The sequence below is a fragment of the Ambystoma mexicanum genome, chromosome 8, assembly GCF_040938575.1.
Source record: "Ambystoma mexicanum isolate Mex_15411 chromosome 8, UKY_AmexF1_1, whole genome shotgun sequence".
Classification (NCBI taxonomy): domain Eukaryota; kingdom Metazoa; phylum Chordata; class Amphibia; order Caudata; family Ambystomatidae; genus Ambystoma; species Ambystoma mexicanum.
Genome location: NC_090929.1, coordinates 1,127,580,952 through 1,127,598,959, shown reverse-complemented (window position 1 = coordinate 1,127,598,959; position 18,008 = coordinate 1,127,580,952). Strand labels below are relative to the sequence as shown.

The 18,008-nt window shown below is 44.1% G+C and overlaps 1 protein-coding gene across 6 annotated transcripts in view; it reads left to right on the top strand.

Moving 5' to 3' along the window:
* Positions 1 to 18,008, top strand: part of MAPK8 (mitogen-activated protein kinase 8) — a 956,840-nt gene that overhangs the window by 926,978 nt on the left and 11,854 nt on the right. Inside the window, exon 10 of one of the 6 annotated variants that reach the window (XM_069611179.1) lies at positions 16,487 to 16,569. The exons of the other annotated variants lie outside the window; for them this stretch is intronic. Within the exon in view, the coding sequence (XP_069467280.1) occupies positions 16,487 to 16,554 (68 nt within the window). The 3' untranslated portion in view covers positions 16,555 to 16,569. Of the gene's footprint in view, positions 1 to 16,486; positions 16,570 to 18,008 lie in introns of those variants that run through there. 6 annotated transcript variants of the gene reach the window in all.

Sequence of the window (18,008 nt, the reverse complement as noted above, 5' to 3'; positions counted from 1 at the left end):
TGGTGCTGCTTGGTTGTCCATGTACAGCATGTGATTCTAAGCAGGTACACAAGCCTCAGAAGGCATACGTTACTTACCGTAATTGTATTTCTGATGCTTGTATCTGCTTAGCTTCACATGCGGCCTCCTTTCCTCCCCTCTTGGAGTTTAAGGCACACAGACGGCTAAGACCTTTATCTTCTGTACTTGTTCATGCGTCATGCTTCCTGTTGTCAGAAACAAAACAGTCGATACGTGAACAATCATGCGTACAATACACGTCACAAAGGGATAGTATTACAAGCACGCCCTATTGATATCCCTTTTTGAAACTCAAACAAGAATCCAGTGCTCTGCACCTATCACTGGATATTGGCCTATGGACAGCATTTAAATCTAAGCAGATAACACGCATAAGAAATACGATTAAGGTAAGTGTTTAATGTATGCCTTATATTGTTCAGTTTAAAGTTCTACTTACCGGTTACTTTCATTGCTTCGTGTGTTGAGGTCTAATAAATCAGTGCATTTTTGTACTAATTGGTTTTATAAGCATGCTCTGCATGTCAGGTACCATTACACCAACCCCATATCGCCTGAAGTCAAAGCCTTAACTGCTCTCCCACTTACTTTGATTGAGTTTGGCTAGACTGGAGTGTGTTTTCCCTGTTCACTAAAATAGGGTGGCCTCTCGGAATCCTCCCTCGGGCTATTTTTGAAAATTCATCTTGAGAATCTTTACCACCAGGAATCAGATTTATTTTTACACTGGGTCCCAAATCTTATGACATTGTCACCTGTGAACATTTACTTCAAGAGTCTGATGAGAGGTGCACTATTTAACACTTTCAGAGGTACTTGTTTTTACCCAAACAGGGCCGTAATGGTTCCAGCCCCACCAGCACTACCTCCTCTGCCAGTATCCCAGCAGCCAAGCTAGCTGTGCTACCTTTTTCTGGGTTTTCAGCTGTTGCTCGGAAGGATCAGGATGACTTGGATCCAAATGAGAATTCAATGCATGCTTTCCATAGGCACCTAGAGTTGATCATGTAATCAATGGGCCTTGTTGTTCCTGAGGCTTCTGAGGAGGATATTCTGACTTGTGTATAATCTTCCATGTCTCAAATCCAATCATGAATCAGTATTCAAAAAGATGTTATGGCGGAAGCTCAGATGATTTGGGCAAAACTGCACACTGTTCAGCCAGTCAATAGAAGGGTCCATGTATGCCATAGGATAGTTCTTACGGAAAAGCTTTGCCTTGTGTCTTATACTCAAGCACAGTCTTCGGTGGTTGCCACAGCTACTGTGTGGAACAAATCTTCTACTTCATCCACGTCTCTTAACGAAGAGAATTTGCTAGAAACTCAAAGAGCAAAAAGGTTTATCAGAATGCATTTCTTGCATCTCCGATAGGATAATGCAGATGCTATCCTAGTGCCTTAGTGTTAGTAAGATTTTCATATTCGTGATAAATCTGCCTGACCCTTGTCAACCACAGAACCTTTTGCTTTGACTAGGTAACTTTTGTCCCTAGATGAAAGGGGATTTTTTCCCCCTCTCATCTAGTGTTTTACTCGACCTTTTTATGTCTCTGCATAGTGTATGGTTGGAGTTAGTTTCCTACAACTTCTGGGCTTAGGCTGGGTTGCCCCTTTGGGCTCCCCTGTTAATTTCTCTTTCATGTTCTTGTGTGAACTACTGTTCCCAAGTAGTAAAGAGGGAATTTCATCCCCTTTACATGTTGTATAAGTGAGCCAGCACACCCCACCTCATGTGGAGTGCTGGGTGGATACAATGTATCTCCTTTCTTACTTATGTGGTAACATTTTGTTACAATTGCAAGTTTCCTTGAATGGCTGGTGGCAGTGTAACTACTTTTATGACTTTTTAGTCTTTGTTACTTGCATGCTGCTAACACAACCTCAGTAATGCACAGAAGGGCCACTTGTTTGCAAAAATGTTGGGCTCCTTCTTATTTTGCTATTTCTTGTGTGCATTCTGTTTCTGAGGACTTCCCCTGCAATTCTAGGCAGGAACAACCTCAGTGGCTGTTTTTTCTTTGGCAGGAATCCTTTGGATTCCCCGCCCAGGCTCCAGAGTGTCTAAGGCAGGAAGCGAGGAAGGAGTCCACAGCTCTGCAACCCTTTATCTTTCACTGTGCCTGAAGGGAACAAACTCGCAGTGGGGGGGGCTGGCTGTTCCGATTGGACAGCCAGACCACCCCTTACAGTAAAATGTAGGGAGAGAATGCAGACGTTGTGCTGTAGTTCTTTTTAAATACTCTGAACCTGAAAGCTGCTGGCAAGTCGACCACTGGAGCTGAATCCGAAGAGGAAGATGAAGAAAACGTGGCTGAGATGATTTCCAGCGACTGGAGTGCCTGCTGTGTAACCGGAGCCTGCTTTCCAAGTGGTCTGGGGACTCTGAAAACGTCAACCCTGACCCAGAGCCTGGTGAGATCCACTAGACTCAAGAAGACCTGCATTTTGAGCCACCCCACGTCGTGCTGCTATCTTGAGGGCTGCAATACCTCAATACCCTGGGACCTCAAGCCAGTGTGCGGTTCTCGGTCTTCCGAAGTCTGAATCGAGCTGAAACTTTGGTGGCATCCTGCTGGATCTCCAGAGACACGATTTGAGACCTTGAAGTCCCCTCACCAGAGTGCTGGACCTGATAAGAGACGAGAATCCGACCAGCGATATTCAGTCTTCTCCTGGCTTGTGAAAAGGGTGCCAAAACGACAGAGACGCTTCCAGCCGTGAATAAAATCTTGCATTGAACCTTCCCCCATTGATCCCTGCTGCAAAATCCCTTCCAGTGTCCTGTCTTCATGACAAGGAATTAATCGCCTGGGTTTTTAGCTGAACATCCTGAAGTTTCCCCCACTGCAAACTCTTCTTATGTGCTGAGGTACTGTGTTGGCTTGGGTATGACCTACCGTAAGTTTCTTGTGATTCCTGCGCAGCTTTGGGGTGTTTCATGTGATTGGGAGTCCTCTCATCCAGTTCACCCATGCCCACTACTGGAATTATTCTAGGGTTTCTTCTTTGAAGTCCCTGGACCCTAACTAAGTTGTTTGAACAGTTTTGCTGACAGACTCGGACTTTTGCTACTTCTGTGCCTATCCTGAACTGCCTATTGGACACTAGAGACCGAGTGCGCCCCACCCCCCTTCTGCCACAGAACATTCATGCTCCAAGAATAGGGAAGGACTTCTAAGGATTGGGCCTTTTGCCTAGAAAAGAGAACAAGTGTTTCAAAGTGTACTTACTTGTAAAAGAATCGGTTGGTAACTAACTTTGAGGCTGAACAATTACAAATGTCTTACTTACCTTGAATGTGTTTTGTCATTCGTAAAATTATACATAAGGTTATTTTACCCACCTGTGAATTGGTTGTGCCTGTTCCCAAAAATAATGCTGTTGGCTTCACTTAACAATTTCTTTCAGAATAGAAGTGCATAGGTTTAGCAACCGGGTCTTGCTTCCCCTAACTTGCTGTATAGCATGTTTAGAATAAGTCTGCCTTGGGTCTTACTTACATTGAATAGCAGTGTGCCATTCTTAATAAGTGCATTATGGGTTTTACTTACCTTGGTCTGCATTGTGCCATCCAAAAATAAGTTGGAGAGTTATTGCTTACCTTAGTCTGTGTTCCACTGACCTGAAAAGCAACTCCAATAATATATTACATTCTTGGGTCTTACCTGCCTAAAATAGTTGTGTGCCATTCTTAAAGGAGAGTTCCGGGACTTTTTTTTTATTGTCCCTACGGGTCGGCCATGTGTTTGTAAGCATAAATCGGTAGATCGTAGGAAACTTTCCTATGGACCTTACCCGACTTTTCGCCCATTATCGCACTCGAAATCAGCCTCCATTTTGTGATAATCCTATCATTCCGCCGCATCGACCTGGCTCACCTGCCTTTGCGGCACTAAATCAAATCCCCCGCCCCTGAGCCTGACATCAGCAGACGCGTACTGCCCATTTCAAGCACGTCTCGTGTCAACAATCGCTGCGCCTCAGCTATTGACGTGTTGCCATGGAAATGGCAGGACGCCTCTCTCCTCAATAAGTATAAACAGACCGTTTCACAACACACAGCAGCAGATTTTCGATTCCATTCCTCTCTCTGTGTTACTTTGAGTATTCTGTGACTCGTTTCTGTGCTCTGGTCAGCTACCTTCGCCGCTTGTAGCCCGTGTGAACAGATACCAGTACCACCGCTATAAATTATTTTACTATCTTTACCGCACAATGGCCACAATAATGCCGTATATGTACGAGCCCGAGTACACCGAGGAAGAACTACTGGAAAGGCAAGCACGCGAAAACGATGGGGATTCGGACGGCAGTTGGGAGGACCAGTCAACGGATGAAGAGCCTGGACCATGTCGCATGGACGGCGTCTCCACCTGGTGCACGTGCAATCTGTGCGAGCTAATGCCAACTGAGGAGGAGAACTGCTGCTGCCGTGAAAATTCCGGGTGCTTGGCCTACATTTCGGAAAGCGAGCAAAGTCAGCAGGAAGGCGAGCAAAGTCCGCAATGCATCACCGAGCTGCCAGAGTTCAGGGAAGCCTGCCTCTCACGGACAGTGTTGAGGATGATGATGGTGCTTATGCACGAACTTCGTGGCACTGTTCGTCCGCGTAATCCGAGTAACGAGTAAGTATACTCTGTTTGTGATGTCAGTGATGCCACCACTATTTCATGGTCGTCTCCCACATATAAAATTACATTTACATATCATTCGAACGCATGTAAATTGGTTCCATATAGTGCATTTTCTAGATATAATTTTTTTCTAAGGAAAATGACATGTGTTACCTGAATCGACATTGATAAGAAAGTTTTGTCATTTTAATACAGTTTGCATCTTTCTTTTTCACAGGTGGTACAGGCTGGTGGCCTATCGTTGCTTCACTTGGTGGCTTCACGGGAGGCTCGGACACCGCGTTCGGAGAGTAATACCTGCCTGTGCGGTACTTGCCATTAGACAACATTTCCCCAGTGACAGTGGACAATACCGCGGATTTTCCCTCGATGTGCTGCAACCTCAACTTTACAATGTGTAATGTTTATTATTTATGTTTAATTAAAATCTAAAATAAAGCCCAACATATATTTTAACAATGGTTGTTTTGATTTTTTAAATGAATCTAGTGTGTCTCCGTTGAATAGCCTTCCAGTGCCTTGTCTTGTCACACCACATGTCTCCGGCCAGCATCCTCCCTCACGCTGGCCGCACACCTTCAATCCACATAACCGTTGAACCCATATATGCAGCAGTCATACATATATTATTTTGTGGGTTGGCATCAAGCGTTGGCAATAAAAAGCTGTTGGATTTTATTGATACAAAACATGGTTATAGGTAAATAATAAATATGGTTGATCATAATAAATCCTCTTTTTGGGCACCGGGTACAGAGATGACCGCCATATATTCTCCTGGGAGGGTGAGGTATTTATAAACTCACCGCCCTGCCTTCCATGTAGTAGATCCTGCAGCCATCCTCTTACATTCAGTTAGATGGCCTCTCCTTGGTGAGGCCCTGCGGCAAACGGGTCTTGTCTGCACGACCACCGCCCCGATCCACCCCCTGCCCTATCAAAGGCAGTTCGCACCGGGGTACTTGCGCTGCTGGCAAGTGGAGCTGTCAGGGAGCGATAAAGGCCAAGAGGTGCCAAAGACCATGTACACTTCAAAGTGGTCTATAGAGCATGGGTTGTTGTTCCCATGTCTACCTCCAGACCCCGTGTCTCCTGCCAAGCATCCCCCTCACGCTGGACGGCCCCCTGCAATCCACATAATGCCACGACATATACACGTCATTCATTCACAAACACACCCCTGGTTCGAATTCTTTATAACCCACTTCATATTTCTAATGAGAACTTCTTTGCGCTTTGCTAGTCAACCCGTGAAGGTGCTGGTTATCTGCTCTTCGTCTCTGTGAACTTCCGTGACCACTTTGAGCAAACTCGTCAGTTTGCAACCTGTGAACTGCTCCCTGTTCTACGACAAGAAACTACTCTGATCCCTGCATCTAACTGTTTGTTCGTCAAGGTAAGTCCATGTACCATAATCATTTTGCGTGCAATTTTTTAATTTATATCTATTTGCTAGTAGTCATCAAATTGCATCCATGTTTTCTTTTCGTTCACGACAGTACATGCAAGGAACTAGTCACATGTTCTGAGTTTAGTCAAATTACTTTTTCTATTTTTTGAAAGTTATTGAAATACTTATCCGCATGTGAATAACGTGTATAGTTCCAAGAACCAAAACGGACCTTGCATTGAACCTTTTATGTGTCATTTACTGTTTTAACACATTGGTATTCATAGAGAATTGTTGATCTTTACTTTTCAGAACTTTCCATAATGCCTGCCTGTTCCATTGGCGGTTGCCCTTCGAAGACCCATAACAAATCTGAAGGTACTATAATGCATGTTTTCCCTAAGACAATAGATCAGATAAGAGAATGGGTCCGATATTGCGGATATCCAGCCTCTGAGCTAGAAAGTAGAGTCCTAGAAGTCTTTGCGGACAAGAGGGGTGATCGATACCGCATCTGCAGCAGGCACTTTAGCCCAGACATGTACTCCACATCATTGCTAATAAAGAAGAAAACACCGCGAGCGAGGCGAAAATTGCTCTCAACCGCTATTCCCACTCTATTCGTCCACATCCCTCCACTGGTGAGTCAAGTTTACGTATTTATCTCTCGGCCTTGCGGTAGTGTGTAGCATTAGCTAACAATAATTTCCCCATTTATGTATCCACTCAATATGAAGGCGGAAGATTCTCCATCCGTGTCGTTATTGCAGTCATCAGCCACTTCAAGCGCCTATCGGGTAATCTTACTTAGCTATTCTGACACTGACTTGTTTTAGGCATGTAAATCAATAGTTTTAATTGATCGTGTAATTATTTTACCTAATGGTACACCCTTGTACTCGTCCTCTAGTCTTTGTTTTCAGTTATAATTATTGTTATCCAAAATAATGCAAGTACTGTCTTTCAGGGAGATGCTGAGGAGTCCAACGCATTGACGACAACCGTAGATGTCACTCAGATGCTCGAGGTACGTTTCCGGGCAGTTCCATCGATGGAGATCATCAGATCTTGCATTCTTGTAGCGTGATTGTTACACACAATGTTTCTTTCGTTTTTAGCCATTGATATGTCCTTCTGTCGTCGCCCTCCTATTTGTCTTCTTTTTTCAATATTGTGTTCATTACTAATGAAAGTCCTATGTTTCAGGGAGTCGATGGAGCATTAGTCCAAGTAGAAGGGGGAGCATGCAGTTACGGGTCGGCGCAACAGCTTGCAGAAGTGTGCACCGCAGTTACATCGTCCCTTGATGTTCTTATGCATTTCGAGGTATGGATACTGACAGTTCGATCAAGCGAAATCATATGACGTGATTACATCCGCTATACTTCCTTCTTTATTAACGCAAGTACTATGTTTCAGGGAGATGACGGAGCTTCTTCTACAAGAACATCACCCCTAGTAGTTGATGCAGATCTCTGGGTGGTGACACTTCCAACGATCGAGCAAATCGAATCATATTTACATATCCATTATTTATTTTAGACAACTGATCATTTGTGCAGGTCTATTTAGATGAGCCGTTGACGCCTGCTCAAAGTTTATGTTCTTTTTAACAAAATAGAAAAGCATACTAATGCAATTACTGTGTTTCAGGGAGTTGCTGAAGCGTCATCTTCAATAATATCATCAATGGAAGTCTATGCGGAGCCCGAGGTATGGATCTTGACAGTTCAATCTAACTAGATCAACAATGCGTGAACTATTGTCGTTTGAATGTTCTACACAATGCGTTCATTCGTGTTTTGCTATTGAGATGTACGTATGGGTATTGGTCCCCAAGTACATTTTGTGTTTTCAATATTATTATACATACTAATGAAAGTTCTATGTTTCAGGGAGTCGATGGAACCTCAGTGAGTGATGGATGTGCTTATCATGAAAATATAGTCGTTGCAGCGCGAGAGGACGTGGAGACATGCACACACGAGTCGGAGCAACAGCGTCCAGATGTTGAAGTTCGAGGCAAGAAAGTTTCAAAGAAAAGAAAGCAAAAGAAGGTTAGTGTCCTGTTCACTATATTATGTTGTCTTTCACTGTCAATAGTTCAATACTGTAAGTTGTGTTTAAACTGAACATCCCTTTTCTAATCTGTCCTCTAGTTGCGAGTGGGTGTAAGAACTAGATCTACACAGACAGTGAAGCGAACGAGAGATGTTGCTTGTCAAACCTTTTGGCAGGGACTTGAGACTGGAGATGCATCGTGCCAATGGGAAGAATATGAAGTGATTGACAACGGAGCTATACCACCACCAGCCATTGATAGTGAATGTCCTCCTGGTAGTTTGGATGCAGTCGGAGATCAATTCACAGAATCCACACCCGCAAAAAATAAGAGCGCGCGAAAGTTGAAGACATTGTTTTTTTCTCCCATCTCCGGACAAGGAACAGATGTTGCAATGGAAGAGAATGACGTGGACGACAATGAAACACCATCAATATCACTCAGCATAGCGGAAGACGATATCAGAGATTGTACCTTTCATGCGAGTGACATGTCCTCAACGTTACAGGCCGAACCAGCTGGGATGCAGAGTGACAGTATAAGGAAAGAGGCCAAATTCATTGTATTCGATAGCTGTTTGATGGATATTATTATGATGATGAAATGTGGGCATTCGGTTGATGGGGAAGTATGTGGGGAGCCATTGATTAATGTGACTCGTGCAATTCGAGGCACTAACCTTAAAATACATGCCACCTGTACACAATATCATCCGTTCGCATGGTCTGCACAACCCATGCTGGGGCAACTGCCAGCAGGCAATCTACTTTGTGCAGCGGCCGCACTTTTTAGTGGTTCAAGTTTTAAAAAGTTACAGTATTTCTTTCAGTTTGTGGGAATCCATTTCATTGCGAAAAGTCAGTTCTACAAATACCAAACCGATTATCTATTTCCAGCCATCAGCGAAGCTTGGAGAATGGAAAAAATGTCAATGGAAAGTACATTCGCGGGCAAACGCTTCAGGCTAGCCGGTGATGGACAGTGCGACAGCCCAGGATTTTCAGCCAAGTACTGCACCTACCACTTTCAGGACATGGAAAGTAAGAAAATTGTGAGTTCGGTGGTCGTGCAGGTGTCACAAAGTACATCCTCAGTGGCCATGGAGAAAGTTGGCTTTGTAGCATCATTGCAAGAACTACAATCGCGGGGAATGGTGATCGACCTGATAGCCACGGACAGACACGTTTCAATTGCCAAGACAATGAGAGAACAGTACAAAAATATAAATCACCAATTTGACGTTTGGCATCTTGCAAAATCAATCAATAAAAAATTGTCGGCTGCAGGTAAAAAAAAAGAATTGCAAGGTATTTCACAGTGGTCCAAGTCAATCAGCAACCATCTTTGGTGGAGCTCAAAAACATGTGAAGGGTCGTTGGAAATTCTACTGGAAAAATGGCGGTCAGTAATGTTGCACTGTAGCAACGTACATCGATGGTCGACAAATGAGCATTTCCACAAATGTGAACATGGCCATTTGTCCACAGAGGAGGCACGGAAGAAGAAGTGGTTGATTCCTTCATCACCCACTCACAAGGCCATTGAAAAGATTGTATTTGATAAAACTATAACAAGAGATTTGAGGGGACTCACGGAATTCTGCCACACAGGAGATTTGGAGGTGTTCCACAATATGTGCCTAAAGTACAGGCCCAAAAGATTGCATTTTGGCATGGAAGGCATGATAAATCGGACTCTTCTAGCGGTCTTGGCACATAACCATAATGTTGGCCGTCAACAAAGTAGGACGACCGGAACTTTAGGGACGCTTCGCTACAATAAGGCCTTCACTAAAAGAAGTAAACAATGGGTGATCAAACCAGTGTTTGAGGATATGCAATATGAGTTTATTGAGAGACTTATCGTAGATGTCCTCGATAGGCACATACATGGAGTGGTGAACGAACCTATGCAGGGGACAACTGCATTGCCACCCAACATTGCCTCTGTTCCATGTCCACCTAAAGCAGAGCTCATTGAGAAATACACATCACGGTTTAAATGATTGTAATTTGATTGTCTGTTCTCTCGAGTCTCCTCATGTTGCAGGCCCATTGCAATTAAACCAAACAGTAATATAAATCATTTTTACAAAAATTATAGAATGTTTCCGTATTGCAAACACATGGCCGACCCATAGGGACAATAAAAAAAAAGGCACGCAGACAAGATGTCCCTAAAACTAACTGCAGCTAACTAGAAATGTGTGCTCGCTCAAAGTGAAGGTCAGCTGCTTTGATGTTTTGCTCGGGTGGCGGAACGGCCCACGACCGAATATAAGGTTCTATTGTGATTTGACCTTGACAGGCCGGGACCATCCTGAAAGACTAAGAAAAGATAATGAATAAAAGTTCAGAAACGAAACGATGAGCCACGTTCATTAGAAGAAGTAACGTCGGCAAAGAAGGAGTGGTGTTTCGGGTCTGCCCTACACAGAGACACAATGGAAAATGCAAATATAATGTAAGTAACTTTTGATGAGTTTATACCGCAATTTCATTACTATACAGTGGCTTTAAAGACGGGTTCAGTTGTACTTGTTCGTTCTATGTGGCATATTGTTTTCTACCGCGCACTATCTTGAGGAGAAACATCTGCTTTTACTGAAGCACCTCAAAACCTTCCTCTTTGCTTCTGCTTTCTCTCTCCCTCTCCCCTGCTACAACTGGTCCACTGTCTGCGACCTCGGTCCTGGGCCCTTCCACTCTCCACCTGCACTGCCTCCCTGTCAACCCCTGCACTGGGGGACTGTCTCAGTATCCTACAGCCCCCCCTTCCCAGCACTTGTTCTGCACTTACCTTGCACTTGCCACCAGCTGGCCCTATTTATTTATTATTTTATGCTACTTACCTTGTACTCCACTCCCCCCCCCCCTCCATGCCTCGCCACGCCTTTAAACACTTGTGTACACCCAGTAGCGCTGTCCTCGCTATGAAATGAATAATTTTAATAAGGATCTGATGGTGAGACTAATTTCATTTTTTATGTTTTTAGGTACATCATTCACTACTGTCTGTGTCACGAGTACCAGACACCGGCGGACGGCTTCTACAGCCGCCAGTTGCTTCTCCGCGTGAACAACGTTACCACCCTGACCATTTTATGGGACGATCGCCAAGTACAAGTATGCCCTTACGCGGTACTAACGGTTAGATGCAACATACCTACCGTTGTGGTGGCCTAGTGCCTCGTTGTTGGAACAGCCATGCGATTATCAGTGCGACCGAAGAGCTTATTTTTATCGTAAACCAACACCCTGTGTACTGCACACGAACATCGCTTCCCTCAAGACGAACTAATTTGGATCGAGAGCAAAGAAAAATGCAAATCGCTGAATATTCTCTAAACATTTGATGTCCAATAAACGTACTTTGCCAAATGTACAATCTTGCCGTTTGCTTTTAAACCACGGTTTCACATTCCGAATTGTGGCGCTGTATTGTGAGATGCTCTAAGACCCTGTGTACAGCAAAGGACCATCGCGTTCCTCAATACGAACTTTTTGGAACGTGAGCAAATAAAAATGTAAATCGCTGAATATTCTCTAAACATTTGATGTCAAATAAATGTACTTTACCACATTTACAATCTTGCGGTTTGATTTCAAAGTACAGTTTCATATTCCGAATTGTGGCGCGCTGTATTGTGAGCTGATCTGTGTTGATTTCCGGGGTCTGTGTGGAGTCGCGTAGAAGACGCCTGGGCGCGTTTGCCTACGCAGCTCAGTCACGTCACGGATAGAGGCGGGGAATATGAATGTTTTGATAAAGTCTGTTTCAGGGGCGGGGGATTTGATTTAGTGCCGCAAAGGCAGGTGAGCCAGGTCGATGCGGCGGAATGATAGGATTATCACAAAATGGAGGCTGATTTCGAGTGCGATAATGGGCGAAAAGTCGGGTAAGGTCCATAGGAAAGTTTCCTACGATCTACCGATTTATGCTTACAAACACATGGCCGACCCGTAGGGACAATAAAAAAAAAGTCCCGGAACTCTCCTTTAAAAGTCGTTATGTAGGTGTAGCTGACCTTGGTCTGCATGGTGCAATCCTAAATATGTGTAGAAAGTTATTGCTTACCTTAGTTGTGTTCCACTGATCTGAAAAGCATTTGGAATTGTATATCAAACCAAAGGTCTTAATACCCGGTATAACTGTGTTATCCTGAATGTAGTTATAGGTTTATACTGTTCTATGAATTTGTATTCCACTACTCAGAAAAGTATCTTGGTAACAGGGTTTGTTTACAAAGTGGTGACTGACAGGTTCTACTACCCTTGACCTACTGTAAAGTAATCTAAAAGTAACTTGTGGTTTTACTCTCCATGAATAGGTGTGTCCTATACTACATGTGTTTGCTAAGGCCTGACTTCCCTAGAAATACTGTTAGCTTTCTGAACAAGGTCTATGCTTTGGTCTGTGTACCTTGAAGCATTGTGTTGGTTTTCATAATTGTGTTTATATATAATGTAATAGTACTTGTTTACCGAAGATTCATCTTAGCCTACTTGTATTTAAATAAACTATTTATTTTTCCAATACGTAGTGTTTCAGTGTTTTTTTTTAACCATATGTATACTGCAATGTCTTTGTACTGATGCTACATCCCTCTCTCCCTCCTAAGATAAGCCTGGCTGATCTGTCTATGCTACCAAATACTCAGGTTGTACAGCCTTGTACTAAGAGTGGAGTACTGTCTCAGTTGTATGGTTTTACTAAGCCCCTAGTTGGACTTCAGAGAAACTGTGCTAACACTAATAATCAGAAATTGTGGGGAGAAATTACAGATTTTGAAAATGCCGCCCATCGGAAAGTTGGATTGTAGATCTGGGTTGTTAGTGGCAAAACTAGTGGTGGTTTGATATGATCGAATACACTAGTCAACATATTTACACTGCTTTTAGGAGCATGTGCCTGGGAGCAGATGCCAGTCGACTGGCTTGGGTCCGAGCTTCAATGTTTAATCAGGATGCATAGAATATGATCCTATACTTTCCATTTGACTCAAGCTTTTTTTTAATCCATCCATTGATTAAGAATGAAACAAGATATCTTGTCAGAACGTGAAATCGTTGGTCTTTCACTAAGCAGCCCCCTAAGCCCTTCAATGGCTCCTACAGAACAGACAGGTTTACGTCATTCAATGGTTTTCGTGGCTTTCTAGATCCCGAGCCAAAGTAAAAAGTAGCAGCAGCACAGCAAGGTGTTAAGCTGGGATTTCAGAATCAGCCCTGTGGACAGATTTCTGATAGGCCACCTTGTTCTGGTGAACAGGTAAAGAAACTCATGCCAAGCCAATCTCTACCCAGTAGTGTGATTGACCAGTAAGGCTTAGGATGTGTATGTGATGAAGCATTCAGTTGAGCACACCAAGCACTCTTAATAATCCAGATTAGGCAGAATAAATAAAAATGTTTATTTATTTAGACCTTAGTCAAACTCTTCTCAAAACATTGCAGGAATGTAACAAACTAAAACATTAATGTTATATTTCTGAGGCTTCTGGCTCTGCTTAGAAACGCATGCTTTGCATAGGCCGACATCTAGTGGTTGGTGAAGACTATTACATTGCTTGTTTTCAGTACCCATGATCCTTCACGCATCGAGGTCCTCCGATTGTTGGTCTTTTCCCCATGCCATCTGGTTGGTCGCTATATGCGGAGTGCATAGATTTATTGTGAAAGAGATCGAACAAGAATTACTCTTTTATACTGTTCATTGTCCTCAACATCTGAGATCACTCGACATTCTACTTTCTCAAAACAATTAATTGCAAGCAGGCCTCGTGATTCCTCTGTGGCCTTTTCAAACATTACGTCGGGGTGGGGGGGGGGGTAGGAGGGACATACACACACTACTTTTTCTTTTGGAGAATGTGACCAAATAATTCCCCTTTACTTAATACATACTCCCTATCCACCAGCTCCGACAATGGCGAATACTCCATTTAAATGTTGCCCCTTCTGCAATAAAAGATTCCCCTTGAAGGACACACAGAGGGTGTGTAACTGTCTCTCTAGGACCAGCAGAAGGATGTGTGTTGAGCTTGCAGACTCTATAAAACAAGACACTCCAGGATCAATGGTCATAATGCTTGGCAGCCTACGTGTTAAAATGAATTTCTAGACTCTGGCCTAGTGGACAGATTTTAGGAGGACACTCTAGTTATGGTGAACAGGGAACTCTTAAGAGGTTGGCCAAAACCCAATCAAGGTGTCAATGGAGATCAGTGAAGGCTTATTCTCAGGAGTGCATGTAGGGCCAGGTGCCCTCAATGAGTCCACACAGTATGGCACACAAATCAATTTAGAGAGGAAGTATAAAACATAGTTATTATAGGCCTTCTGGGCACACTGAAAAAATGAATCTAACAGGAAGTATTATAGCAATACTCCGATACAAATATATACACTCACATAGATTCATAAATGCATTATTTAGCAAGCAGTTAAGTAGATCAAATGCAATAAATGATGGAACCAAGTCACATGTTAATTCCCTAACTTAAGCAGTCGAAACACTAAGAAGAATGGGGCCTTGTGCCCAACAATCACAGAAGCCACAATGCTTCTCCCCTGAAGGGAGCCCCTGCAGGTAAATTACATTTCACTTGTGTTGGTGATAGTTCAAAAAAACTCTTCAACTATTTTAGTAAAGGTAAGTAAATGTTTTCTTATAAGAATAATAATAATAATTTGGCATTTATATAGTGCTACGAACCCTCGGGTATCTGAGTGCTGCTTATTATTACCCACGGTGTGTGGTGCTCATTTATCATCCTCGGAAGGATGAAAGGCTGAGTTTGACCTTGATGGGATTTGAACCTGCGTTAGCAAGCTCTGGTTACGCTACCCAGGTTCAACGACCAAAGGGTGAGTGGAAGGGAATGCAGGAGACAAAGGTACTTGGATGACTGAAGGCGGGTAGGGGGACAGATATGTTGCGTTTACTTATCCTGTCGCCCCCCCCCCCCTCCTCCCAGCCCAAGACTCTGATTTTCCCAGATGACTTTGTGGCTCGTCTGGTGGCTCAATCATCCGTCGTTGGCTCTGGTGAGTGATATCCTGGAGTTGCAGGTTTGATGATTGAAGGATTTTTTCGGTTTGATGCAGCTGCAAGATGTAACCTATGACGATGAAGAATTTACAAGAAACATTGATTCAGATATTCAAGACACTTCACAGGTTGGAGAAAGTAGAGTTTCAGTGATGGTCTCTGCACACAGACGACCGGTGTCTTTCCAGCCCCGGTCACAAAAGCTGCTCCAGGAATGGATCCATTGATGCTGGGACGCTGACATTCGGGGAGAATGCAACTTGTAGCTCGAGTTTACGACCACCCAAGTTCCTGGCTTGAATGTGGGACAGCATTGTTTCTGTGGGGGTAGCCCACCAGAGAGCTGGTCAGTCCAGGGACACTTCCGAAGGGCAGGATCCATGAGAAGAGGTCGAGACTAGCTGGTCCCAGTAGTTCAACGGCTGAAGCACTGGAGATTTGGTAGTCACACACCAAGGCTTCACTGACCCGGACAGAGGAAGGGATGCTGAGCAACTCCAGGAGTCGTTTTCTGAGCTGGAAGCATAAACAAGACCACCAATGGTAAGCATTCACACCCTTCAAACAGCCAGTAGTTGTCCAATCGGGGACAAATACTTGTTTCACATTTGCCCTAAACCTAGACTTTTTGACACCACGGATGTGGAGTGGGACTAGACAGGCCCACACCCTTCCTAGAAGAAAACACACAGGACTCAGTAGCGCGCATAATCTGCATCTTTGCCAGACAAGTGTATGACCTTGTAAATGATTTCCTGACTTGGCAAGGCCAGAAGAAGGCGAAACAGTATGGCCTTACAACAATAAGAAGCAAGCAAAAATCATGTGGCACTATCATTTTAGGGTACTAGCCACGTTTAGTAGCTATACGTGGTAAATGCGAATGTCCACACTAAAACTAATGCACAATTAGCACAAATATATCTGCTGCCACCAGGTTGTCTTTAGGGCCATATCAAAGTAACCAAAAATACCAAGCGGTTAAAAAGTACAAGAATTCAAAGGGAAAACAAAGTTTCCCAGCACTGATAGTTTGAAGGACTGATCAGTTTCCCCATAGCAATGAGCAAAAGGCAAGGCAAGGGAAGTGAAGCTGAAGGTTTTACTTTCCTTAAAGTCAGAACGGTGTTACAAAAACAGAGCAAAAAGAATGGGGGTTCATAGGAGCTATAGAGGGAAAGTTTCAAAAGGAGAAATCTTTCCTAAGACTGCGCGATGAAGGCTGAGGCATCATTCGAACCCTCTGTAGTCGCAGAGGACATCGAGACAGGGCAAGACAGTCACATTTCTGAAACAGAGGAGACAACCCAAGTATTTCCATGAGCCAGTCAAGCCCGGCTACGGAGACTACCCCTTGTGACAAGAAGGCCAAACATACAAAGACCCACATGAGGGTGGGTTGGTCGGTATTAGCGCAAGCATAATATATGCCGAGTAATAAAACCTCTCTGCTTCCAGAGTTGACTAAAGTCGTGTTCTACGCCAAATGCATATCGTGAATCTGTATTAACATTAACAGACGTCCCTGCCGCTACTCAATGAGCTCGGGTAAAGGGCTACTAGCTCTGTCACTTGAGCTGACGTTACATAGGGCAGTTTGCAACTTTCCACCACCTTCTCAGTGGCATATACTGCGTACCCTGTGACCACCTGTCCATTCTGAATTCTAAAACATGACCCGTGCACGAATTCCCGTGATCCGGGTTGTGCAGTGGTACATCGCACAGGTCAGTACAGGGCATCAACAGTCAGTCAGTCATTGACACCCTTTTGTGGGGTAGAATCGTGTCGTTCTCGCTCTTGTGGGTTTCATGTCATTTCATCACAGGATGTTTTTTCACAGGTTTTTTACTGCAGATTTTTTTACGAAAAAACGAATTGCATTTTGTTTCATTTTTATTTTTGGGAGGGATCCCCCACCAATCCCCCATCCCCTTTAATTTTTTATATATTCCCGAACACCCACACACAATTAATATATTATTCTAACCCCTCCGCCCCCCAACAAAATTTCGATGAGTTTTTTTCGGCAAACAATTTGTAGTAAAAACCCCAGTGAAAAAATATACCGCGGTGAAAGGACGTCTTACCCTCCTGTGGGCAGGCAACAAGTATGCTGGGTTCACAATTGCACATCTAGTCAGGGTAATGTTGGACACATTCAGTAAGAGTATCTCATTTGCTAGCCCTTGAAGCAAATTGACAACGGGGGTCCTGGGAGTCCCTCTGCCAGACATTAGTCCTGGTTACGAGGGACTTACCCAGAGTCTTTAGCTCACTATCTTTCACAGAGAAGAAATATCCCAAACATATCAGTTTTTGTCCTGCCCTGGGGCAGTCCAGCACCGAAATGCTAGGCAATTCTCCTCTGAACAAGAGTACCAACAGAAACCCCAGACACGTGTTTCGGTCTGGTTGGACCTCATCAGTAGGGTGGATCTGTGCCTCTCTAAGAATGATCAGGCGGGTGAACCTTCGGCTTTCGACATAGCGTAGGCCGCCCACCTTTTAACCCTACGGTCTTTTAGAGTTTTAGGCTTAAGAAGCCGACAAGCCGCGCAACCTTCCTCCTTGTGATCGAGGGGCAAGCAGCGGTTACACCGTGAATGCTTGTCCTTCCAAGTAAATTTGCCTTTGCAAAGCGGGCAAAACCTAAAGGGTGTCCTCTCCATAGCCGCGATAAGCACCCCAAGGGAAAGGAAGGGGAAAGGGAAAGGCATTCTCAGAAAAGACCCAGAGATGTCCCACGACCCCACTCTCCCTACTGTATATGGCCTGCGAGGCCAGGCCACGTGTTCGGCAGCGCCGAAGGATTTCCTCCGCTCGACCCTCCGTCGAAGATTCTT